Here is a 21,339-nt window from a genome sequence, read left to right as displayed (position 1 = left end):
TTTTTTTTTTTTTTTGCTCTCGTTACCTCTATAATGCTATTTTATTTATCTATTATAAATTATTTTTTATATTCATACCTAATGTCTTATAGAGGTATTAACTTTATTTTTTTTGACAACATACATATTTAACTAATTTATAAAATAGAAAATGATGTACCTTTTAATATTTAACAATATATTTTAGTATCTAAAAATATACTATAAAACTCTAAATTTCATTCAAACTAAATTGGGACAAAATTCTAGATAGAAATAAGGGATGAATGTAAAAAATACTTTATAATAGATAAATGGATTCACATATGAAACTAACAAAAGCCAAAAATTATTTCACAAAAATAATATTATCTTAAAGTAAATCAATTGGCTAGTGTTAAATCAATCATTTTGTATATTTCTTTTATACTTGTTTCAGAATTTTAATAAAATTATCAAGATGATTTTGACTACTGACCACGTGAAAAGACCAAACATCAATGATGTTTTAGAGTATGTTACTAGTCTTGAAGATTCTCTTAATCAAGATATTGAAAGAGATCCTTTTGTATAGTTTTACTACTAAAAAAATAATATCAAACTTTTATACAAAAGTATGAATATTTAAATTTTCATAATAATCTTCTTCCTTTCCTTTATCCCAACTTAATAACAATAAAATTAAAATTACCTCATGTATAAGGTTTTTTATACTTTTATCAATTCTAGGGTTGTATTGTTAACTCGGGCATAACAAATATGTAATCAAAATGACAGTTACACTTTCAAATTATGAATTAATCAATTCTTTCATTGAAAATAAATGTGCAGTTTTAAAGTCATCACTCGAATTAAGGAAAAATTGTTCATACTATTAATATTTCCTTTTCTATAGCAAATAAATGAAATAAACAAGAATTTTTATTATATCCAGTTTTAAAAGAATTATTAATCTTTTAAGAAAATTTTAAAAGAAACTTTGCTCTCAACATAGCTTTTTCCTAAGTAACTTTAATTTTTTTTTTTTCAGTCAAATTTTATTGTAAAATCAACTTCATTTTTATAGTTGAAAGAAAATCGGAGTATTGAATAAATTTGCCGCTACAGTGTATTCCTGGTTAGCAAATTATCGTTAAGTTGTTCCTACTGATATCCTAGAAACGATCGTTGTTGATAACGACCACAGTGGCCAAATATCGTGCCACATTTCTTATGCAGTGGCGTGAGTTGTCGCTATTGAACAGTTTTCACTTTCCGATAATAACAGGACAGTCACAAACCGCCCGTGGCGTGTAAACAGTCTATGCGTTCGCTCATCATTTAGTCCGTCTTACGCATTCATTATTTTCATATATTTTTACTTAGTATTACTTATGTGACCTGGAAAATTTGCTAATTAAATCAATTTTTCTTCAAATATTTGTATTTCGTTGGTTTACTCACAAAGTGTTAATTGTGTTTATAACCAACCGGTATCGCCGACAAGTATCTACGCATCAAACTTGCAATCTTTGATAATAAAACCATCATTTACAGTGGTAAGAATTCATCTGTCATACTATTTTTTTTATAATATTTTGAAAAATTATTCATGATATCAAATATATGGCGCGGCTGTATCTATTTTATGATGTAATCTTATTTTGTCGCGAAAACTAGATTTCCCTTGCTGAATTTTTATTTAAACCTGACTAGTATTATTTTTATACTTTCTATCTCCGATGTGTTAAAGTGTACCTGTATATTGTCATTTATGTAATCAATTACCTGCACAAATTTACGAATGGAAAGTTGCTTAATTTTACTTGTTACGATGGTTTGATAAATGTTTTGACAATACATTGTTTATTTGATGTGATGAATTTTTTAACAGTAAAAATTATCGCAAGTTCTATGACGACTAACTGTTGTATTTTGGGAACTATTTTTAGTTACAGGAATATTTTAAAATCCTATGTTAATTAGTAGTTCAGCAAATTAGGATACATCTTATAAATTTTAAGATCCAACATAATTATTCAAAACTACTGAGTAAAACCAAATAAAAGTACATTAATACAATGTATTTATTTTAAACATTGAATATTTAAAAAAATACTGTAAACATTTTACTACTTAAAAATAAATGGAACAAAAATACATTTATATGTTAATATATATTATTTTTTTTGTAAAGTACAATTGTATAGAAGTTATTTGATAGTAAAATCATTATTATTTTATTTGATCGACAATTTTAACTATAATCTTTTTTATCCATTGCAGATCGTATTTAAGATTTTGACGGGGGGAGGGGTGAATTTTACAATTATTAAATGAATTTTGACGTCCCAATTTTTTTATATAATAAAAAGCCATTTATATAATATTGATAAGCAAAATAAAGTCTTATTTTTTTTTTATTTTACATTTTTCATCATAGAGCTACGTTTTTTTTTTTCAAGTTTATGTTGAACTCATGATGATAATCTTTCAATACACAAAAAAAACATGAAATATCATATAAATCATTACAATAAATACTAGTATAAGTTTTTTTTTTTAATATTAAATTTGTCCTTAAAATTGTATAGGCTCTTGCTTCTCCAAAGAATCCCCTTAAATACGGCTATTGTGTTAAAAAAAACTAATGCATATAATCTGTTTAGATAAGTTTTCTTTTTCAATATAAATGATGAAACTACTAATTCTACTATTTCTTTCAATAGTTTTTTATATTATAATAATTATTAATAATTTATGTAATGTTAAAAATTTTGACCAAAAGGAAATTATGATTTTATTACCCATAGTAACTTTGTTATTATTAAATAACTTACAACCAGTATTAAATGCACGTATAATGTAAAATATAATTCGTATGTAAATGTATACGAATAATCATTAATTTAGTTATAAAAATATTAATAAAGAATAATTGTTTAATATAATAAAAATTTAAAGACGCTCAAAGTTAACAATTTTTTTTATAAGAATTAAAAAGTTTTAAAAATAAGTGTGCCTATAAGAAGTGACTGTAATGTCCGGATACTACCCGCGAACTTAAAATATTTAATGTTCTAAAAAAACACAAATAAATTTTTTTGATTTTGGACAAGAAGCTGACCTTGTTATCATTTTTTTAAAAAACATTTTTTTATAACAATGAATTTTATTTTTATTGTTGAGAAATAGGGGAAGGCACTTGTACCCCCGTATCCCTCAGTGAAGCCTTGAGTTACGACATGTAAAAAAGTTTAAACACTTCTATAGTGTAAAGTATTATTTAACAAAAAAACTTTTAACAGATACTCAACATCAAATAGCTGTTGTTTAAAACTATTTATTTTCAACAATATATACAATAAATATTTTATTATGAATGTTTTAAGTTTATTAAAACAAGTACATGAAAACACAATACAAGTCTAGTGTTTGAAGTTGTAGGTGTAGGGTTAAACGCGCAACGGATATGGAATATAAAAATATTTATTAAACTACAATCAATTGTTTGTAGATCGCGTAGTTTCGAAAACCATAACAATTGAATTTTTTATTAAAATATATTGAGATTATTTACGAATTATTTTTTAATCATAATTGTGACTAATTCAATTGATTTTTATTACAAAATGATCTTTAAAAAAATTTTATGTTCGTCATAACTTTTTTACAATGTCATGGAAACTAATTAATTAAAATATAATAAACAAATCATATTCCGCCAAAAACACTATTAAATAACCGTAAATATTGGCATCTGTTTATTATTTTTATACCATTTGTGTTCTATGACGATCGGGCAAGATAGTATATGAAAGACCAGCCACCTCTGACTTTTTAATGTGGGTGATAACCTTTAAATTCTTAGAATGTTATAAAATAATTGAAAAAAAAATGATGAGAAGTATTTTCAAAATAGGGTATTAGAAATAAAATGGAGTAATATTGTACTAGTTTGTATGCCATTATTTATGTGAAACAAAACTTTAAAATTGGATTAGTTAAAAAATGGTTAATTTTTTAATTATGAGTTATTTTAATTTAGATTTTATAGTTTTAATTTAGAAGTTACTTTTATCATAATAGCAAATTTCTCGTTAAAAATTAAATTTTTTCATATATTAGACTATATTAATTTGTCATTATTACTGATATGTTTTTACAAGTTGCAATTTTTTTATTTCAATATTTATAACTTGAGTTTTGTAGTATAAAAAAATCTTAATTTCTTGTGTCAGTGTGTTTAATTTTATTTGGTTTATTATAGATATAAATGTATGACCATTGTGTATGAATGCTAAACAATTAAATCGATTTTTATTTAAATATTATATAATGTTACAATCCTTATCTTCAATAATCTTAAATTTTACTCCAATTTTATGTTATCTACGTAAAATAATTTTATTTGTTCATACGCTTTCTGACTCTGTATATAATTATAATGTGTATTATAAAGGTTAGCAATTTGAATTGTAAAATATATATTCCTCGTGCAATCCTATTTGCTTTTACTATAACACGTTTCATTCAAATCGGCAAACCACAATTACTATTGTTTAATACTAGTAGTTTGAATGATTAATAGTTATTAAATATTTAACTATATGAGTTATATTACAGGTAATAACATTTTATTAATTTAATTTCAATTAATTTTGGAGTGAAAAATTGTTCAATTCAACATATATCTTTTCATTGATGAAAGCATTTAACATTCTTCTATTATAACTTTTGTATCGTTTTAAGTATTCCAACAATATTAATCCTATATAATATATAATATACTAAACTTTTATTTCAATGTATTTTCATTTCATTTTAATAAAAACAATTAAAATTAAATATATTTATTTGTTAATTATGTGAGACAATCTCACGATAATTAATAATATAATTGATAGCACATCATTAATAATACAAAATTAAGATAAATATATAGTTTATAAAATAATTAAACTAATCTATGAAGATAAGATATTTTAACTTAGATTTAAGATAATTATTAAAACATTAACATTAGAGAAGTTAAATAACTCAAAATTATATTTATTAAAATTAGACATAATCCGTATGACAGGCAAATAATTAATATAAGTAGCATGAATAAGTTCTATATTAAACAAATTAAAAAATCTAGTATTAAGCGTATGACATAAAAAGTAAATTTCTCTGAAAACTCATAACAATGATAAATGTCATTCATAACATTAAAAAAAGGTAAAACCACTTAATAATCTTCTAGTGTATTAATACAAAGAAAACTACGTATTGGATCATTGGATTAATGTAAGATTTGTTAACACATTAATTTTAAAAGATAATAATCTTAAAAACGATTTTGAATACCCTCAAGTGTTGAAATATAACATTTTTATTAAGAAGTCCAAATAATGGAATCACGGTAGAAAACGGAATGAACAATGAAAGATAAAATATTAAAAAAAACTCAGACAATTTCTATTAATAGATCCTTAAATAAATAATTATCTTTAAGTTGAATATGGAATAGTAAGTGGACAAAAAAAGGACTATTTTCTAGAGGTATGAATATTGGTAAGGCAGGATGAGTTTTATCACAAAAAACTATGAATAAACTGATTTATTTACTAATATTTAGGAGCACAATAAAGAACTAAATCAAGAATAAAATTATATAAATTTAAAATACCATACAATTTTTGTAATAATAATTTACATTTGTAGTTGTATTTACCAAAGATTTATTTTATCTTATGGCTATATTATATTAACTTTAAACAATTCGATATTCTTTGTGAGAATTGTGAAATTGCGTAACTACATTATTAAAATTAATGGTTTGATATTATACTATATGTGAGATTCTTAAAGCTACAATTATCATATTTAATCAGATAATTTGTTAGACGACAACATAGAATTAATATTTATAAAAAGTTGATCATTTAGTATTTTTGTACTTAATATAAATAGAAATCCATGCATTTATTTAAATAAATAATATTTATTATATTAAACTTATGATATTGCATATATGCCAAATATATTGATTTTTAATAAATTTTAATAATGGTACAGTTATTCAAAATCTTCCATCATAAGCTCTATTACATAAGCCGTAATTTACCATACATTTGCAATAAGAGGACTATATAAAAAAACTTCATTTATTTGTAATTAACCTAATGTATACAATTTATTCCTATTATAGGAGGTAAACCTATCTTGATATCCCAGATTTTCACCAACTATTAAAGTACACTACTATTGATTTTAGAAAGTAACCAGAGCATTTTTTTGTTATTGTTAAAAATTTAATTGATTTCAAATGATTAGAAAATATTTTTCATTAATCATAAACTATAAGACCAAAATTAGCATTTTTTTTTTTTTTTTGCCATAAATATGTTATACTATTAGTATAATGAGTTGTAAATTAATTCAATTAGCCTAGAAATCACAATATTTAAATTACAATGTAATGTTAATAGAAGAAATTATATGTTATGTTCATAAATATCTGTTAAACAATAGCATTCCCTAATTTTTATTTGAAGTTTGTCGAAAAAATTTAATACTACTAATAGTAAATATACGTACAAATTATGCAGACTAAAAACTAAAACGTCAATCAATAAAAGTCCACCGTAAGCAAAAATCAAGGTTAATAACATGAGGTATCAACGTAGTTAGCAAATTGAAAAAATAAAGAAACTTGTTTAGTTTAACTGTAATTCACCGACGTAATAAATATATGAGGGTTGGTTATATATAAATGTTACAAAATATTGCATTAAGTTGTTAATGTTTTTTAAATAAATGTAAGTTTGATATACAAAAAATATGCATGATTTAATCATTCAAATATTCTTCTTCTAACTAATTATCACATAATATCTAACAGGTATATTTATTTTACTGTTTTTCTTTCAAAACATTTCCAATTCATTGCTATTATAGTTAAAAACAATTTGTTTAATAACTATTATGTGTATGTAATGTGTTTATATTTATTTTTGAGAAGACCAAAATCATATTAAAAAAGATTGAAGAATATAAATGTTATATTAGTTCTTATGAACTATTTTCTTTTAATCGAACTTTGAGTGGGATCATCAATAATTATAAAATTTATTTTAAACTTATAGGTCTATTTATTTATTTTAATATAGTGAATAATATCAATACTAAATTTGGTTTGGCAAAGGATTTATCAATGTCAAGGAGACCTTGGTGTAAATTTTATTATCTATAGATGTTATAAATTGCTATTATTATATTTGTACTTTAAACTTTGTTTAAATATAATTGTAAGATAATATAATGAATTATCAATGTTTAAATTCACTTTTAAATCACTAAACAAAAGTCTGGTTTTATGCATTTTGAAAGTGAAAATTTAAAACTATTCCGTTTACTCTTTATTGATATATCGTAATAAACTTTTATTACTAAACCTTACGCCGCATCTTTAATTTTATTAGTTTATATGATTACATCTAAATATTTTTTTTTTAATTAAGAAGACATCTGCTATCTATTATAACCTCTATTAGTGTCTGATTCTAATAATTAATTTTGATGTATTAATCGAGATTTATATTCATCCCATAAATTCGAATAAAAAACATTAAATCATTATCTATTTTAATTTACTTTATTGTGTTATTATTGTTTTTTATAATTTCATAAAATTATTTATTTATTTTATTTTTTAATGTTAACGCGCTTAAACAGTCATCTGTTTACAAATAATTTAACATTAAATTAAGATTCAGGGAAAAAAAAGTATATATAATATTACAAAACTTACAATCAGTATTAATTAGTAATAAAACAACGAATTAGAACTAAATGAGTAAATAATCAATATATGGGCTATAAGTAGATGGTGATATACATTATAATTAATTTAATTGGTTTTACAATTAAAATTATTTTGTAAACAAAATATTCCGCTGAAAGGATGATTATTGCTATGTGAAGTACTGTGATTAAGTACAAAGAATAAGGAGTGATTTCTTAAGAATTTAATGGGAATTCTAAAACTAAAGTGTATTTGAGATAACATGTCTAAGCATCAAATAGTATACTAAAAAATGATTTAATAAAGGTAATGTTCGCATTAGAATAATTTAAATAAATGTCAAAATTAAAAAAGAATGAAATATAGAAATTAAATTACGTATTTAAGGTGGGTTTTAAAGGCTTATAACACCCCCTTAAAGAGGTGCAATACATAATTTTTTTAATCCTTTTTTGTTTTCATACGTATTTTTTTTTCAAATTATTTATAAAGACTAAAAAAAAATTAAATATAGAAATTTGAAAATATATTTACACGTCAGGCGAATAGGAGTCTACCTTTTTACATATAATATTTTTACCCCTTTATTCCTTTCCTATACAGATAAGTCTAAACATTTTTTCGATTATTAATTGTGTTACTAATATTTTAATTTTAACAAATTAAACTCTCACTCTTGTTGTCTCTTTGTAGATAATGAATTAGTGAAATTAAGTGGTTGAACAGGACATAAATTTTGAAATTAACGTTCTATTTTATTACTTACATTTAAACTCGTTTATACATTCATTTAAGATTTCTTATATTAGAAATATATAAAAAAATAAAACTTTGTTTAATATTTATTTTACCTTAAATAATTTTCTATAATATAGAAAAGTAATTATAATATAGTATAATATTATTATACTATAGAAGTTTATTTTATTTAAATATTATATAAAGGTTATTTTCATATTATTTATAATTTATATATGAAGAAAAAATTAACTACCCTATATTTTTGAAAATGATAAAAATTATTAATTTTAGTTACTCATTGATACGACTGCATGATTAGAGTTTTTCTAAGGGGTAATACACTTGAATTTTTTTTTACTTTTTCTAATCGATCCAGTTCAGTTTAACAAAAAAAAATTATGTGTTCAACGTGTAATTACTTTTTTCTGGGGGAGAATCTATCCTAATAAGACTAAATTTCTATAAGAGAAATTATTTTATCTTTTTTATTGTACTTACAACATTATGAAATGTTTTTGAATATACTACTTACTTCCATCGTTCGTTTTTTGTTGATATAGTAATTAAAAAGTTTTAGTACTACTAGTTAAAAAAAAAAATTATCTCTTCGAATTTTATATTTTGTTTTTTTTTTTTTGTCGTCTTTTTAACTGTCTTTTTTTATCTATTACATTATTTAAAAAGGTTTTTCATCCCTAATTATCTAATATTTTGCAATTACATTATATAAACTATATTATCTTACAACTCAGAGATTACTCAAATAAAAAAAATAACACTACTTGATGATGATGATACATCTTTAGTGATTTTTTCTTATAATTTTTTGTTAAGTCCAACTTCAAAGTTCATAATATAATATATAGGGTGATTCACTTATGAAATACTTAATTAATCGAAAAATAAAAATAATATATTAGTATTTAATAATATTATTAAAATAGATAGAGGGTTGTTATTGAATGCTGTATAAGATGCATTAAAATATAATGCAGCTGATGTGAAGTTGTAGGAGATCGTGTCAAGTGGAAATTTAGGATAAAGGTGGTCGACCCTAAGTAGTTCGGATAAAGGCGAAGAAAAAGAAGAAGAAATATAATATTAATAACTTTTTTATTTATTTCTAGGTTAATTCTTCAATCGTAAAATAATTTTATGTTTGTCGTAAGTATTTTGAAAGTTATTAACAATTTAAAGTAACGATTACTGGAGGCGAAGAGTGGGCGCTGCTATTTTTATAATTTAGCATTTTTCGGTTGTATTCTTCCTCTTGCCTAGGTAAAAATATGTACATAACTTTCGTAATACTGGTCTAAAAGTTTTTATCGTCCAGTCGTTTTCTTAATTAGATCATTATCTTATTTAATAAGCTAATAAATTAGGGATGTTGCTAATTAAGAAATTAAAGTTGACACCCATGTAAAGTCAAAGAAATGAGCATGAAAAAAATGTTATGATTTAAAAATGGAAAGAAACATTGAACTGAAATGATTAATATTATTTTTATTTTTCGATTAATTAAGTAGTAATGATAAATGAATTACTCTGTATAATATTCATAAAATTCTGATATAGCTTGAAAATATATCGTATGTGTTTAGTTAAATATAAATGTATGTATACTCTATTATTTAATATTAGCTAAAATTATTAATATACGAATAAAATTTTAACAGATAGACTATTTTTATTAAAATAGTAATATTTTTCATACAGGTTTTTTGAATTTCCTGTATTTACACGTGTAAAACAAGGTACTACACTATTAACTGGATTTGTAGGTTTTTATTTTACGTTTAAATTAATTCAGGCTTTATTAATAAAATTAACTTTTTTTATACATTTATTAAACTAGTTTTTTTTATTTTTACATACCCCTATGTATAATATTAGTTCTACCGGTTTTAGATTGATTCATTATAAGAAAAATAATTATCTTTTAATGTAAAATCAAATTATTATCAATTTTCTGTACGATAACTTCAATAAAACACTTTTTTATTTATCTTAGACAACTTTAACTAGTTTAAAGCATGTATATGTTCATTAACTTTCTATTGTTTCATTTATTTTTTATAATACATTTAACTTTTCATATTAATATATTAATCAATAATATTCATAAAATACCAAAATATATTAAAAACATATAAAACAATTCAATTCATTATCTTTTATTAGAATTATATTTAATAAACTTTATTGTAAATACAAACTACTATTCTTCTTTTTTATCCCCACCTTTATTGTGACTACTTGGGGTCGGCCAACCTTATCCTAAAATTCCATTTGACCCGAACTCCAACATCATCTACGCACACATCAGCAGTCCTCATATCGCATTTAATAATATCTCTCCATCTCTTTTTGGTCTTCGTCTACCTCTTCTTCCTTTAACATTTATTTTCATAACTGTTTTCACAGCGTCCAATTCCTCTCCCCTCATAGCATGACTAAACTATCTAAGTATTTTCTCTCGTCTTATCCACGATTGACGCCTATTAACTCCTTATATGTTCGTTCCTTATCCTATCTTTCTAACCACTCCACTTATCCATCTAAGCATTCTCATCTCTGCTACATTCATTCTCTACTCTATTCTCATGTCAACAATCCAACACTTTGAACCATACACACAACTGGTCTCACTACAGTTTTATAAAACTTAATTTTCAGCCTCTTATCGAAGAAATTCTCTTATCGCATAACACACCAGACGTTTCTCTCTACTTCACTCACCTGCACTTAAACCTGTGTCTTACATCATCGTCAACATCATAATTACTTTTTATACAACTTGTATTGGATAATATTTAGACCGTTTTCTCTAACTTTTGCAAGTCTATAGACTTCTTTTTCTCCTTTCTTTGTTCCTAACCTATCATATAACTCATCATACCTCTTAAAATACTACTTACTTACTATACGCTTGGCTTCTTTATACTCCATTTAATCTTTTCTTCTTTTGCTCTTCTGCAATACTTTGAACTGGTTTTTCTTATTCTCTATGATTTTTTGAATTTCCACATCCCACTACCAGGTTTCATTGTTTCCTAGCATTGTACTCCTACCCTCACCAACAATCTCTTTGTAGTATTTTTTACACATCTAGCAAATCTAATCCACGCATTATTTATGTCTCCCTCGTCATACACACCGTCTTCTCTTTTACCGTCTATAAAAACTCTTTTCTTTTTGCTTTTTCAATTACCATCACCGGATCCTCGATTCTCCTTCTGTGTTATTTCTGTTTTTGTAGACTCTCTTTTAACTTCACCACAACTCCATTACCATCAGACATGTTGTGTAGTTATACTCTTGCTTAGGATAACTTTACAATCTTTTACTCGCTTTACACTCCCTCTTTTCCACATAAAATAATCAATCTGTAATCTATTACTTCCACTCTTATAAGTTATATAATGTTCTACCCTATTTCTTAAATAAGTATTAACTATAGTAAGGTAATACAATACTACGAAATCCAGGATTCTTTCATCAGACTCAATCTTACTACTAATGCTATACCCTCCTTTCATATCCTCTCCTATCATTGCCGACATATCTTTTCATATCTCCACCTATCACCATATCCTCATTACCAAGTATTCCTTGCATTACCTCATCCATCTCTCTCCAAAACACGCCCATGTCTATTTCATCACATCCTACTTGTAGTGCATAGGCACTTTCTACATTCAACACTTTTCCTAACTAGTTCTACTACTTTACTTTTTATATCCTCGCCCATTATTATCCCTTCACCATTCTTTGTAATGCTCTTACTTTAGTATATTATTTAATTATTAGTATTTTTTTTTTATGATTCTAATAGTACAAATGAAATTTTTTCCGTAGGGAAACCTTGATTCTGTACTTGGTACAACTTTAATCATTTCCGCGAAGTACCCTAATGACTTTAATATGAAAATACCTCTTGTTTTCTTGGTGGATGGGAATGTAAAAACATACCCTAGATAATCTAGTGAATAGTTGTTATACATAGTGTTTATTATCTATTAACGACACAGCCACACAAAATAAAAATATTTTTTCGGGTCTGGAGGTCAGACCATGTTAACTATGTTTTTGGGGTCGCTGAATCTAAATCCGAAAGTTAAAAAACCTTAACACGTTAGGGTTCTGACATAACCTTCAAAATATCCAGTTATCTAAGCTATTTAACGCTTCGACGTTTTGACTTTTGCCGTATACTGAACAAAAATCAGTTAAACCCATAAACCCTATTTACTCACTAAACAAAGGTATATAGGACCGTTGGCATCAGCGCTACCCGATGTACACCACGAGGAGGTTGCACAATCGGATTTTTTACATCATGTGATCCTTATAAGGGCTTTTGGCAACAAAAATTTAAATTTGTAGAATGATTACCAAGAATAAATAAATGACTAGATAAATGAATCGTATACATCTACAATATTAAAAATGATGTGTAGAATTCTTAACTACTAGAATAAATGACAAGTAACATGACAACGGATTCGGATTCAGCGACATATGGTAAACATGGTCTGACCTCCAGACCCGAAAAAATATTTTTTTTTGTGTGTGGCTGTGCTATTTTTTGTAAATAATTATGAAAAAAGACATCATTTTATGTTAATCAATTATAATTAGCTGCATGAATGATATGTATCGTAGGTAAAGTTGAAATAATTCCTTAAGAGTAACTTTATTCAAATTTTAGTAATATTGATCATTAGACAATTTTTTCAATTAATTCAATACAAAATTAAATAAATCATCAAAAATACGCCATAATGAGTATAACTTTGATGTACTCATTTTAAATCAAGTATTAGTATGAATAAAAAATAAATGACAAAATACAATAAAAAAATTATTAAAGTTACCCTGATTTACGGTACCAAGAATATTTTTAATAATTAGTTACATAAAGAGACCTAAATTGGTTATTCGAAGAAAAATAATAATTGTTATTACTATTACAGTATGATAATTGGTCAATTATGTATTGATAATACAACACGAGATTCTAAATTTATACGTGAAACTGTAATTTATGCATTTATAATATTTATAAACGTATAAATTGAGTTAACATTTAAATTATTTTATTATTGTCATAATATCTAAAATTTCCTAACTTAGAGTTTAATATTGAACAAAATAATTATTTGCCCTTTAAGAATAAATGAACAAAACCAGTATATGACTTAATGCTAAAATATTTTGCTCTTTGTGACTTTGTATAAAATATGGCCAGTTATATCAGATGAAACTAGATATTCTGTACTCTAGTATTAATCTTAATCAATACCAGTCTAAGTCAAGAGGTTAATCTTTGGGTACATCTGCGACCTTGATCGCGTACGAAAGGACGTGCTTAATAACTTTCTCCGGTCAGTTATACTCGCGCCTCAGACACACGGGTGTCTGTCTCTTTTTTTAATCTGCATCCGTTTAATACTTATTTTTATAGTATCTTAGTAAATAATTATTAATATTATAAAAATATTCACTCTAAAAAAAAAAGATACAACTGGTAGGTAGCGTTTGAAGTTAAATGTATAATGTAGTTAATATTTTAATTTATTTAAAAAAATTGAATGAAACAATATTTTATTTGTATAGTGATTAGTTTTCGTTTCAGAGATATTTTAATATGTGATGGATATTAAGTTATAAATTTTTATTTTGATTTATGATTTTTATAGATTTTTTTTACTATATAAAAATATTTACCTGCATTGAATGATTGTCAAATATAATATTCTTTATTAATACATTGAGAAAACATCATAGATAATAGATCAGTCCAACTAATTTTTTTACATTTACACTATTTGTTTAAAACTATTAAAAAAATATAGTTTTAAATGAATTAGTTCACTTTTTTAATAAATATATTTATTACGATAGATTTTTGTCAATATTTTTAGTATTTGATTTATAATTTTCATTATTTATCTTTTTATAAATGCTTAGTGTTTATTATGTTATTAACTTTTTACTCTATTCCTTTCTATTAATTTGTATTATTTAAATACTGTTTTTCTTGCGATCTATTTTCGACATATTTAAGGTAAATTTTTAATTAGATATAAATTGGATAACATTATATGAAATCAATTTTTTGTAATGATTTTAAATTAATTCCGTTATTTATTTTTTAAATTATATCATATTTAGATAAAATACATTTACCTTAAATTGATTAATTATTGTTTAAGTGTTATTCTTAAGCTACATATTTTAATGTAAGTCTTTGTCTTGTATAAAATAGATATTAGTTTTTTTTAAATACTAAATTCACTTAAATATTATTTAAAATTTAAAATGTAGAATTTTTAAAGATATAATCCAGTGGATTATAAATTCTTTAACAATATTTTATTTGATGTTAAGATTTTTAATTATAATTAATTTTATATTTGGTTATTAAACATGTTGAGGTCATATAACTCTCTTGATTAACCTTGATTGACCCCTGTGTTATCTTAATTAATATTTTTTCAGCTTAATTTATAGTAAAATTTGTTACACAATAAAATGTTATAAGATGTAATACATAACATGAATATAAAGATAAATTACATACAATAATTTTGAGGAACTAATTATTGAAGAATATTATTGTATTCATTTTTTTTTAGTTTAGTTAACTCAAAATGTCTGCAAAAGCAATTAGCGAAGCTACTGGAAAAGATATAATTAACAGAAATTTGGCACCATTGACATCTGCAGCAAAATGTCGATTTGCTTCTGTCAATGAAAATACTAAATGGGAGGACTTGCTTATTGACAATCCCTGGCTTAAAACTGAAGTATTATAATATGGTAAATTTTCTTTAAACAATAGTCTCTTAATGATTTTGTTTCAAATTTATAGAGCTTAGTAGCTAAACCTGATCAATTAATAAAACGTCGTGGAAAGTTAGGTCTAATCAAAGTGAAAACTGATTTTACGGATGCTAAACAATGGATTTTAGAACGCTTGGGCAAAAACCAACAAATTGGTCGTGCTAATGGAAAATTAAAAAATTTTATTATTGAACCTTTCATTCCTCATAAACCTGTAATAAAGTGTTTTTTAATTAAAACTTATGATTTACTAACAAGTTACTAAGACTTCATGACTATGTTGAATAGGAAGAAGAAGCATATGTATGTATTTACTCACATCGTTATGCCGATACAATATTATTTCACCATGAAGGTGGTGTTGATATTGGTGATGTTGATGCTAAAGCATTAAAACTTGAAGTTCCAATTGGACAAAATGTAACTGAAGATCAAATTTTGGAAAAACTTCTAATAAAAGTCAGCCCTACTAAACAAAAGTAAATATTTACACTAATTTACATATAATTTTATAATATTAGATAATATTATTATAATAAAATTGTTACATTGATAAATATCATGATCACTCTTTCTTATACAACTTAATTTAAATTAATACAAATTTTCAGAACAATTGCAACATTTATAGTTGCATTATACAAAATGTATGTGAATCTTTACTTCACATATTTGGAAATCAATCCATTAGTGGTGACAGACAGTGCTATATATATATTGGATTTAGCTGCTAAAATAGATTCTACTGCAGATTTTGTATGTCGTTCATCATGGGGAGAAATTGAATATCCACCTCCATTTGGACGCGATGCATACCCAGAAGAAGCATACATAGCTGATTTAGATGCTAAAAGTGGAGCTTCTCTTAAGGTAATATTATTATAAAAATAATTATCTTATTATAATAATTAGGAATTTATTTTTAAAACATTTGTTTTTAGTTAACAATATTAAACAAAAAAGGGCGTATTTGGACTATGGTTGCTGGTGGTGGTGCTTCAGTTATTTATGCAGATACTATTTGTGATTATGGTGGTGCTAGTGAATTAGCTAACTATGGTGAATACAGTGGAGCTCCTTCTGAACAGCAAACTTATGAATATGCTAAGACTATTTTGAGTTTAATGACTCAAGAAAAACATCCTGATGGAAAAGTTCTTATTACTGGAGGAGGCATCGCTAACTTTACAAATGTTGCAGCTACTTTCAAGGGTATTGTAACTGCACTAACAGAATTCCAAACTAAGATCTTAGAACATAATATAACCATATATGTTCGTCGAGCTGGTCCCAATTATCAAGAAGGTCTAAGAATCATAAGAGAAGTAGGCAAAACTTTACGTATACCAATTTATGTTTTTGGACCAGAAACTCACATGACAGCAATAGTGGGTTATGCTCTTGGTAAAAAAGCTATACCAAAAGAAACTGAACAAGAATCAGTAACTGCTAATTTCTTATTACCAGGAGGGCAGGTAACATAATATAATCTTAAGAAATTTATTATTTAACCACTTCTAAGTTATTATTTTTAAGGATGCAAATACTGTTAATGCTAAACAAGAAGTAGTAGATGGTTCCAAAGATGGAGCAATAAGTCCCTCAGTAGCTTCACCAACTCAAACAAAATTTACATCTGGAATTACATACAGTAAACCTTTATTTAGTCATAACACTAGAGCTATTGTTTGGGGAATGCAAACCAGAGCTGTGCAGGTTAGTAATTCTTTTTAATTCTTTAACTATGCCACGGAATGGGTTTGTGCTTCCTCAAAAATTTTTAAATAGAACAGAATTACGTTAAAAATGATAAAAAATATTCATGAAAATGAGAAATTCATTTTAAATAAATTTTCAGAGTATGCTTGATTTTGATTTTGTCTGTCAAAGACATGAACCTTCTGTAGCTTGCCTTGTATATCCATTCACTGGAGATCATAAGTTGAAATTCTATTGGGGACACAAGGAAGTATTAATTCCTGGTTAGTAATAAATTATTAGTAGCTTAATTTTATGAACACAAAATATAATTTTTTTGTAATAGTTTACAAGAAAATGGAAGATGCTATGTTAAAACATCGTAATGCAGATGTCTTAGTCAACTTTGCTTCTTTAAGATCAGCATATGATAGTACTATAGAAACATTAAATTATCCTCAAGTAAATTATTTATAAACAAAAATTATAAATAATAAATACACTGATGATTACTTCTTTATATATAATAAATTTAAATAATTACAGATTAGAACAATTGCCATAATTGCTGAAGGTATTCCGGAAAATATGACTAGAAAACTAATTTTATTAGCCAATGAAAAAAAAGTTACAATTATTGGACCCGCTACTGTTGGAGGATTGAAACCAGGATGCTTTAAAATAGGTAATACTGGTGGTATGATGGATAATATTTTACATTCCAAACTGTACAGAGCTGGAAGGTAATGGAATCTTTTATCAAATTTTAATAAATTGATCAAATATTTAAATAATACATTTTTATTTTTTAGTGTTGCTTATGTTTCCCGATCTGGTGGTATGTCAAATGAGTTAAATAATATAATTTCAAGAACAACTGATGGTGTGTATGAAGGTGTAGCTATTGGCGGTGACCGTTATCCTGGAACTACATTTATGGATCATATCATGAGGTATCAAAATGACCCTGAAATTAAAATGATCGTTCTTTTGGGTGAAGTTGGTGGTGTTGAAGAATATGAAGTATGTGAAGCTTTAAAACAAAAAAAGATAACAAAACCTTTGGTTGCTTGGTGTATTGGAACATGTGCAAGTATGTTTACATCCGAGGTACAATTTGGTCATGCAGGATCATGTGCTAACTCAGATCAAGAAACAGCAACAGCTAAAAATTCAAATCTAAAAGCAGCAGGTGCTTTTGTACCAACTTCATTTGACTTTTTGGGTGATATAATCAATGAAGTTTATACTAAATTGGTAAAAGAAGGTTCCATTGTGCCAAAACCAGAAGTACCCCCTCCAACTGTTCCCATGGATTACTCTTGGGCTCGAGAACTAGGGCTTATTCGTAAACCAGCATCATTTATGACTAGTATTTGTGATGAACGTGGTCAAGAACTTCTTTATGCTGGCATGCCTATCAGTGATGTGTTAAAAGCTAATATGGGCATTGGTGGAGTAATTTCTCTTCTTTGGTTCCAAAGATCATTACCTCCTTATGTTTGTAAATTCTTAGAAATGTGCTTATTGGTAACAGCTGATCATGGACCAGCAGTATCAGGAGCACATAACACTATTGTGTGTGCACGTGCTGGTAAAGATCTAGTCTCATCTTTGGTTTCTGGTTTATTAACAATTGGAGACAGATTTGGAGGTGCATTGGATGGTGCAGCTAAACAATTTACTGAGGCATATGACTCAGGATTAATTCCTATGGAATTTGTTAATCAAATGCGAAAGAAGGGTCAACTTATCATGGGCATTGGTCATAGAGTAAAATCTGTAAGACTTTTAATTTTAAATTAATTTTTTGTAATATTCTTATTGATGATTATTAAAAATATTTATTTTTAAAGATAAACAATCCAGATATGAGAGTTCAAATCATCAAAGACTTTGTCTTAGAAAATTTTCCAGCAACTCCACTTTTAAATTATGCACTAGAAGTTGAAAAAATAACTACATCTAAAAAGCCAAACCTCATTTTGAATGTTGACGGATGTATAGCAGTAGCATTCTGTGATCTTTTAAGAAATAGTGGGAGTTTTACTCGTGAGGAAGCCCAAGAATATATTGAAATGGGCTCTATCAACAGTTTATTTGTACTCGGAAGAAGTATTGGATTTATTGGTAAGAAATCTTTTTTTATTTTATTAGTATTATAACATTAGTGTAACATCAGTAAAACATATTTGTCAAAAAAATTTTAATTTTTTTTAACTGAAATATTTAGTTTTTTCATAGAATTGATTTGTACAAACAATGAAACTCTTAAAGATAGAAGTTTAACTTAGTTAAAGTACCTCTAAAATTACACAATATAAAAACAAAATAAAAAAAAAATAATTGTACAAAATTATTTGAAGAAATAAATTTTTTTTTGTTTTTATTGATATGTCCTCTGATCCTTCACCAATGATGAGTTAGGTTTGGTTTTATATTTATTTATAAATTTTGTATAAGTCATTTTAAAATCAAACAAGTTAGTGCAAAATTGTTGTTAGAATATACTACAGTATTGAAATATTTTATGTTTATGGAGAATGAACCCCCTAATCCCCCAACACTATAACCTCACTTAGAACACATAACAAAGTTTTCAAACTTATTATTACAAATTTATACTAGCTGATAATGTTTGGAATAACTTAACAAAATTTATAATCTAATTATAAGCTTTAACAAAAAAGATTATTTGATTAAAGGTTAAAATGTAATTAATTTTTTAACACTAAAAAAAATGTTTAGGACATTATATGGACCAAAAAAGATTAAAACAAGGACTTTACCGTCATCCATGGGATGATATATCATATGTTTTACCCGAACAATACAACTAATTTCAAATTTCATAAAATGTATTTATTTTACTGGCCGACAAGTGAACAAATCATCTATGCTGTAAACCAATGAATGTTTTGGAAACGCAACAATTTATAGTCAAAAAAATTTAGCATTTTCTCACGTTGGTTTCAAATTTTTTAACATGCATTTTTTTAGATATCGCACTTAATTATTGTTATTCTGTATATATATAATAATAATTATTTAATTTTTGTATATCAGGTTTATATTTAAACTTGTATCTGTTTATAGGTGTAAAAAAATTCAGGTAAATATCATGTTTATTTTTATGTGCACCGTTTTTTTTTTTTTTTGTTAATCTATACAAATATTTTTTTAGAAATGTTTTAAATAAATTTAAGTTTGTTAGAATTGACAAGATTATTATATATTGACTTAAATTATGGTGATAATATTTAGCTTTTAGATTTTTATTTTCATAATTTTTATGTCAGTAGTCTTATGATTCCAAAATTTTAAATAAATATTTTCCAACTTTTGTTTGTTATAATATTATGCTGTGCATTATTTTATTAATATGATAAAACAATTTAATAATTAAAAAGATAACACTGAATTATCATTTTGTAAAAAAAAAATTATAAATACTATCTATTATTATTTGTATTTTTTTAGAAAATATTAAACTTTTATCAACTAAATAGTAGTTAAGTAAAAAGATCAGTACACTTAAAATTCTTATATTTGTATACAAATAAGTAATAACTTATTAAAAACCCAATTTACTACAATTCTCCTAAACCAAAAAAATTGAATACAAACACTATCTTCCCTAAAATTTTAAAAAATAAATAAATTTTTATTAAAACTATTACATGTTATATTTTATGATAATCAATAATCAGCGGAATTTTATTTCATACATAATGGGTAGGCAAAAAAAATGAACAATCATAACTTTTCATCTATTTTAAAAAAAATGTTTTAAATCGATTAAATAAGCAAATATAATTAATACAAGATTATAGGAATATAATTATGATAACGATAGGCATGTCCATTTCAATACTAAAATTATTGGGAGAGGGCTAAATTTATTATTTAAATTTACTTGAAAATAATTTAACCTATTTTTAAATTAGTTTTGGGTAGCAATCCCATGTTCCAAAATAGTCCCTAGAGATGGTAAATACGCCTGCTAAGATAAATCAAAATATATAACAAATAACATAACTAATGTATTAATTATGATTTGATAAGATAATATCATCATATATTAATAAAATAGCATTAAATTTCACAGTTATATCATACCTCATACCTTTTACTAACAGACGGAGCAAGAGTATAGTTCAAGTAGTCTCACAGGATCACGATATTTAGTATGATCCGATGAACTACACACATATATAGTAAAAATCTTCGTTGAACGAAACAGTGAAAAAATAAATGAATGATTATTACAATTATCAAAAGACACAATTTCCGTTCAGACG

General features: G+C 25.1%; 2 protein-coding genes across 4 annotated transcripts in view; both read left to right on the top strand.

Annotated features, from left to right (window-relative positions):
- Positions 1-593, top strand: part of LOC126895696 (serine/threonine-protein kinase 16) — a 4,271-nt gene extending 3,678 nt beyond the window's left edge. For both annotated transcript variants that reach the window (XM_050667867.1, XM_050667866.1), the window contains one exon: positions 419-593. In XM_050667867.1, coding sequence (XP_050523824.1) covers positions 419-553 — 135 coding nt within the window. In that variant the 3' untranslated portion in view covers positions 554-593. The remainder of the gene's footprint in view (positions 1-418) is intronic.
- A 497-nt stretch (positions 594-1,090) lies between these two features.
- On the top strand, positions 1,091-20,105 carry LOC126895691 (ATP-citrate synthase). 2 transcript variants are annotated; one of them, XM_050667854.1, is made up of 13 exons: positions 1,091-1,517; positions 15,133-15,303; positions 15,369-15,554; positions 15,629-15,819; positions 15,952-16,210; positions 16,282-16,815; positions 16,877-17,056; positions 17,199-17,322; positions 17,385-17,500; positions 17,585-17,781; positions 17,851-18,820; positions 18,895-19,168; positions 19,787-20,105. In XM_050667854.1, exons 2-13 carry the CDS (start codon positions 15,148-15,150, stop codon positions 19,876-19,878), a joined length of 3,279 nt encoding a protein of 1,092 aa, XP_050523811.1. In that variant the 5' UTR covers positions 1,091-1,517; positions 15,133-15,147; the 3' UTR covers positions 19,879-20,105. The 2 variants fall into 2 exon arrangements, with proteins under 2 accessions (XP_050523811.1, XP_050523812.1); XM_050667855.1 differs by lacking the exon at positions 1,091-1,517 and adding an exon at positions 13,880-14,021.
- The last annotated feature ends 1,234 nt before the right edge of the window (positions 20,106-21,339 follow it).

The sequence above is a fragment of the Daktulosphaira vitifoliae genome, unplaced genomic scaffold (genome assembly GCF_025091365.1).
Source record: "Daktulosphaira vitifoliae isolate Bord-2020 unplaced genomic scaffold, ASM2509136v1 Scaffold_1, whole genome shotgun sequence".
Lineage (NCBI taxonomy): Eukaryota > Metazoa > Arthropoda > Insecta > Hemiptera > Phylloxeridae > Daktulosphaira > Daktulosphaira vitifoliae.
This window is presented reverse-complemented; position numbering and strand designations above follow the sequence as displayed.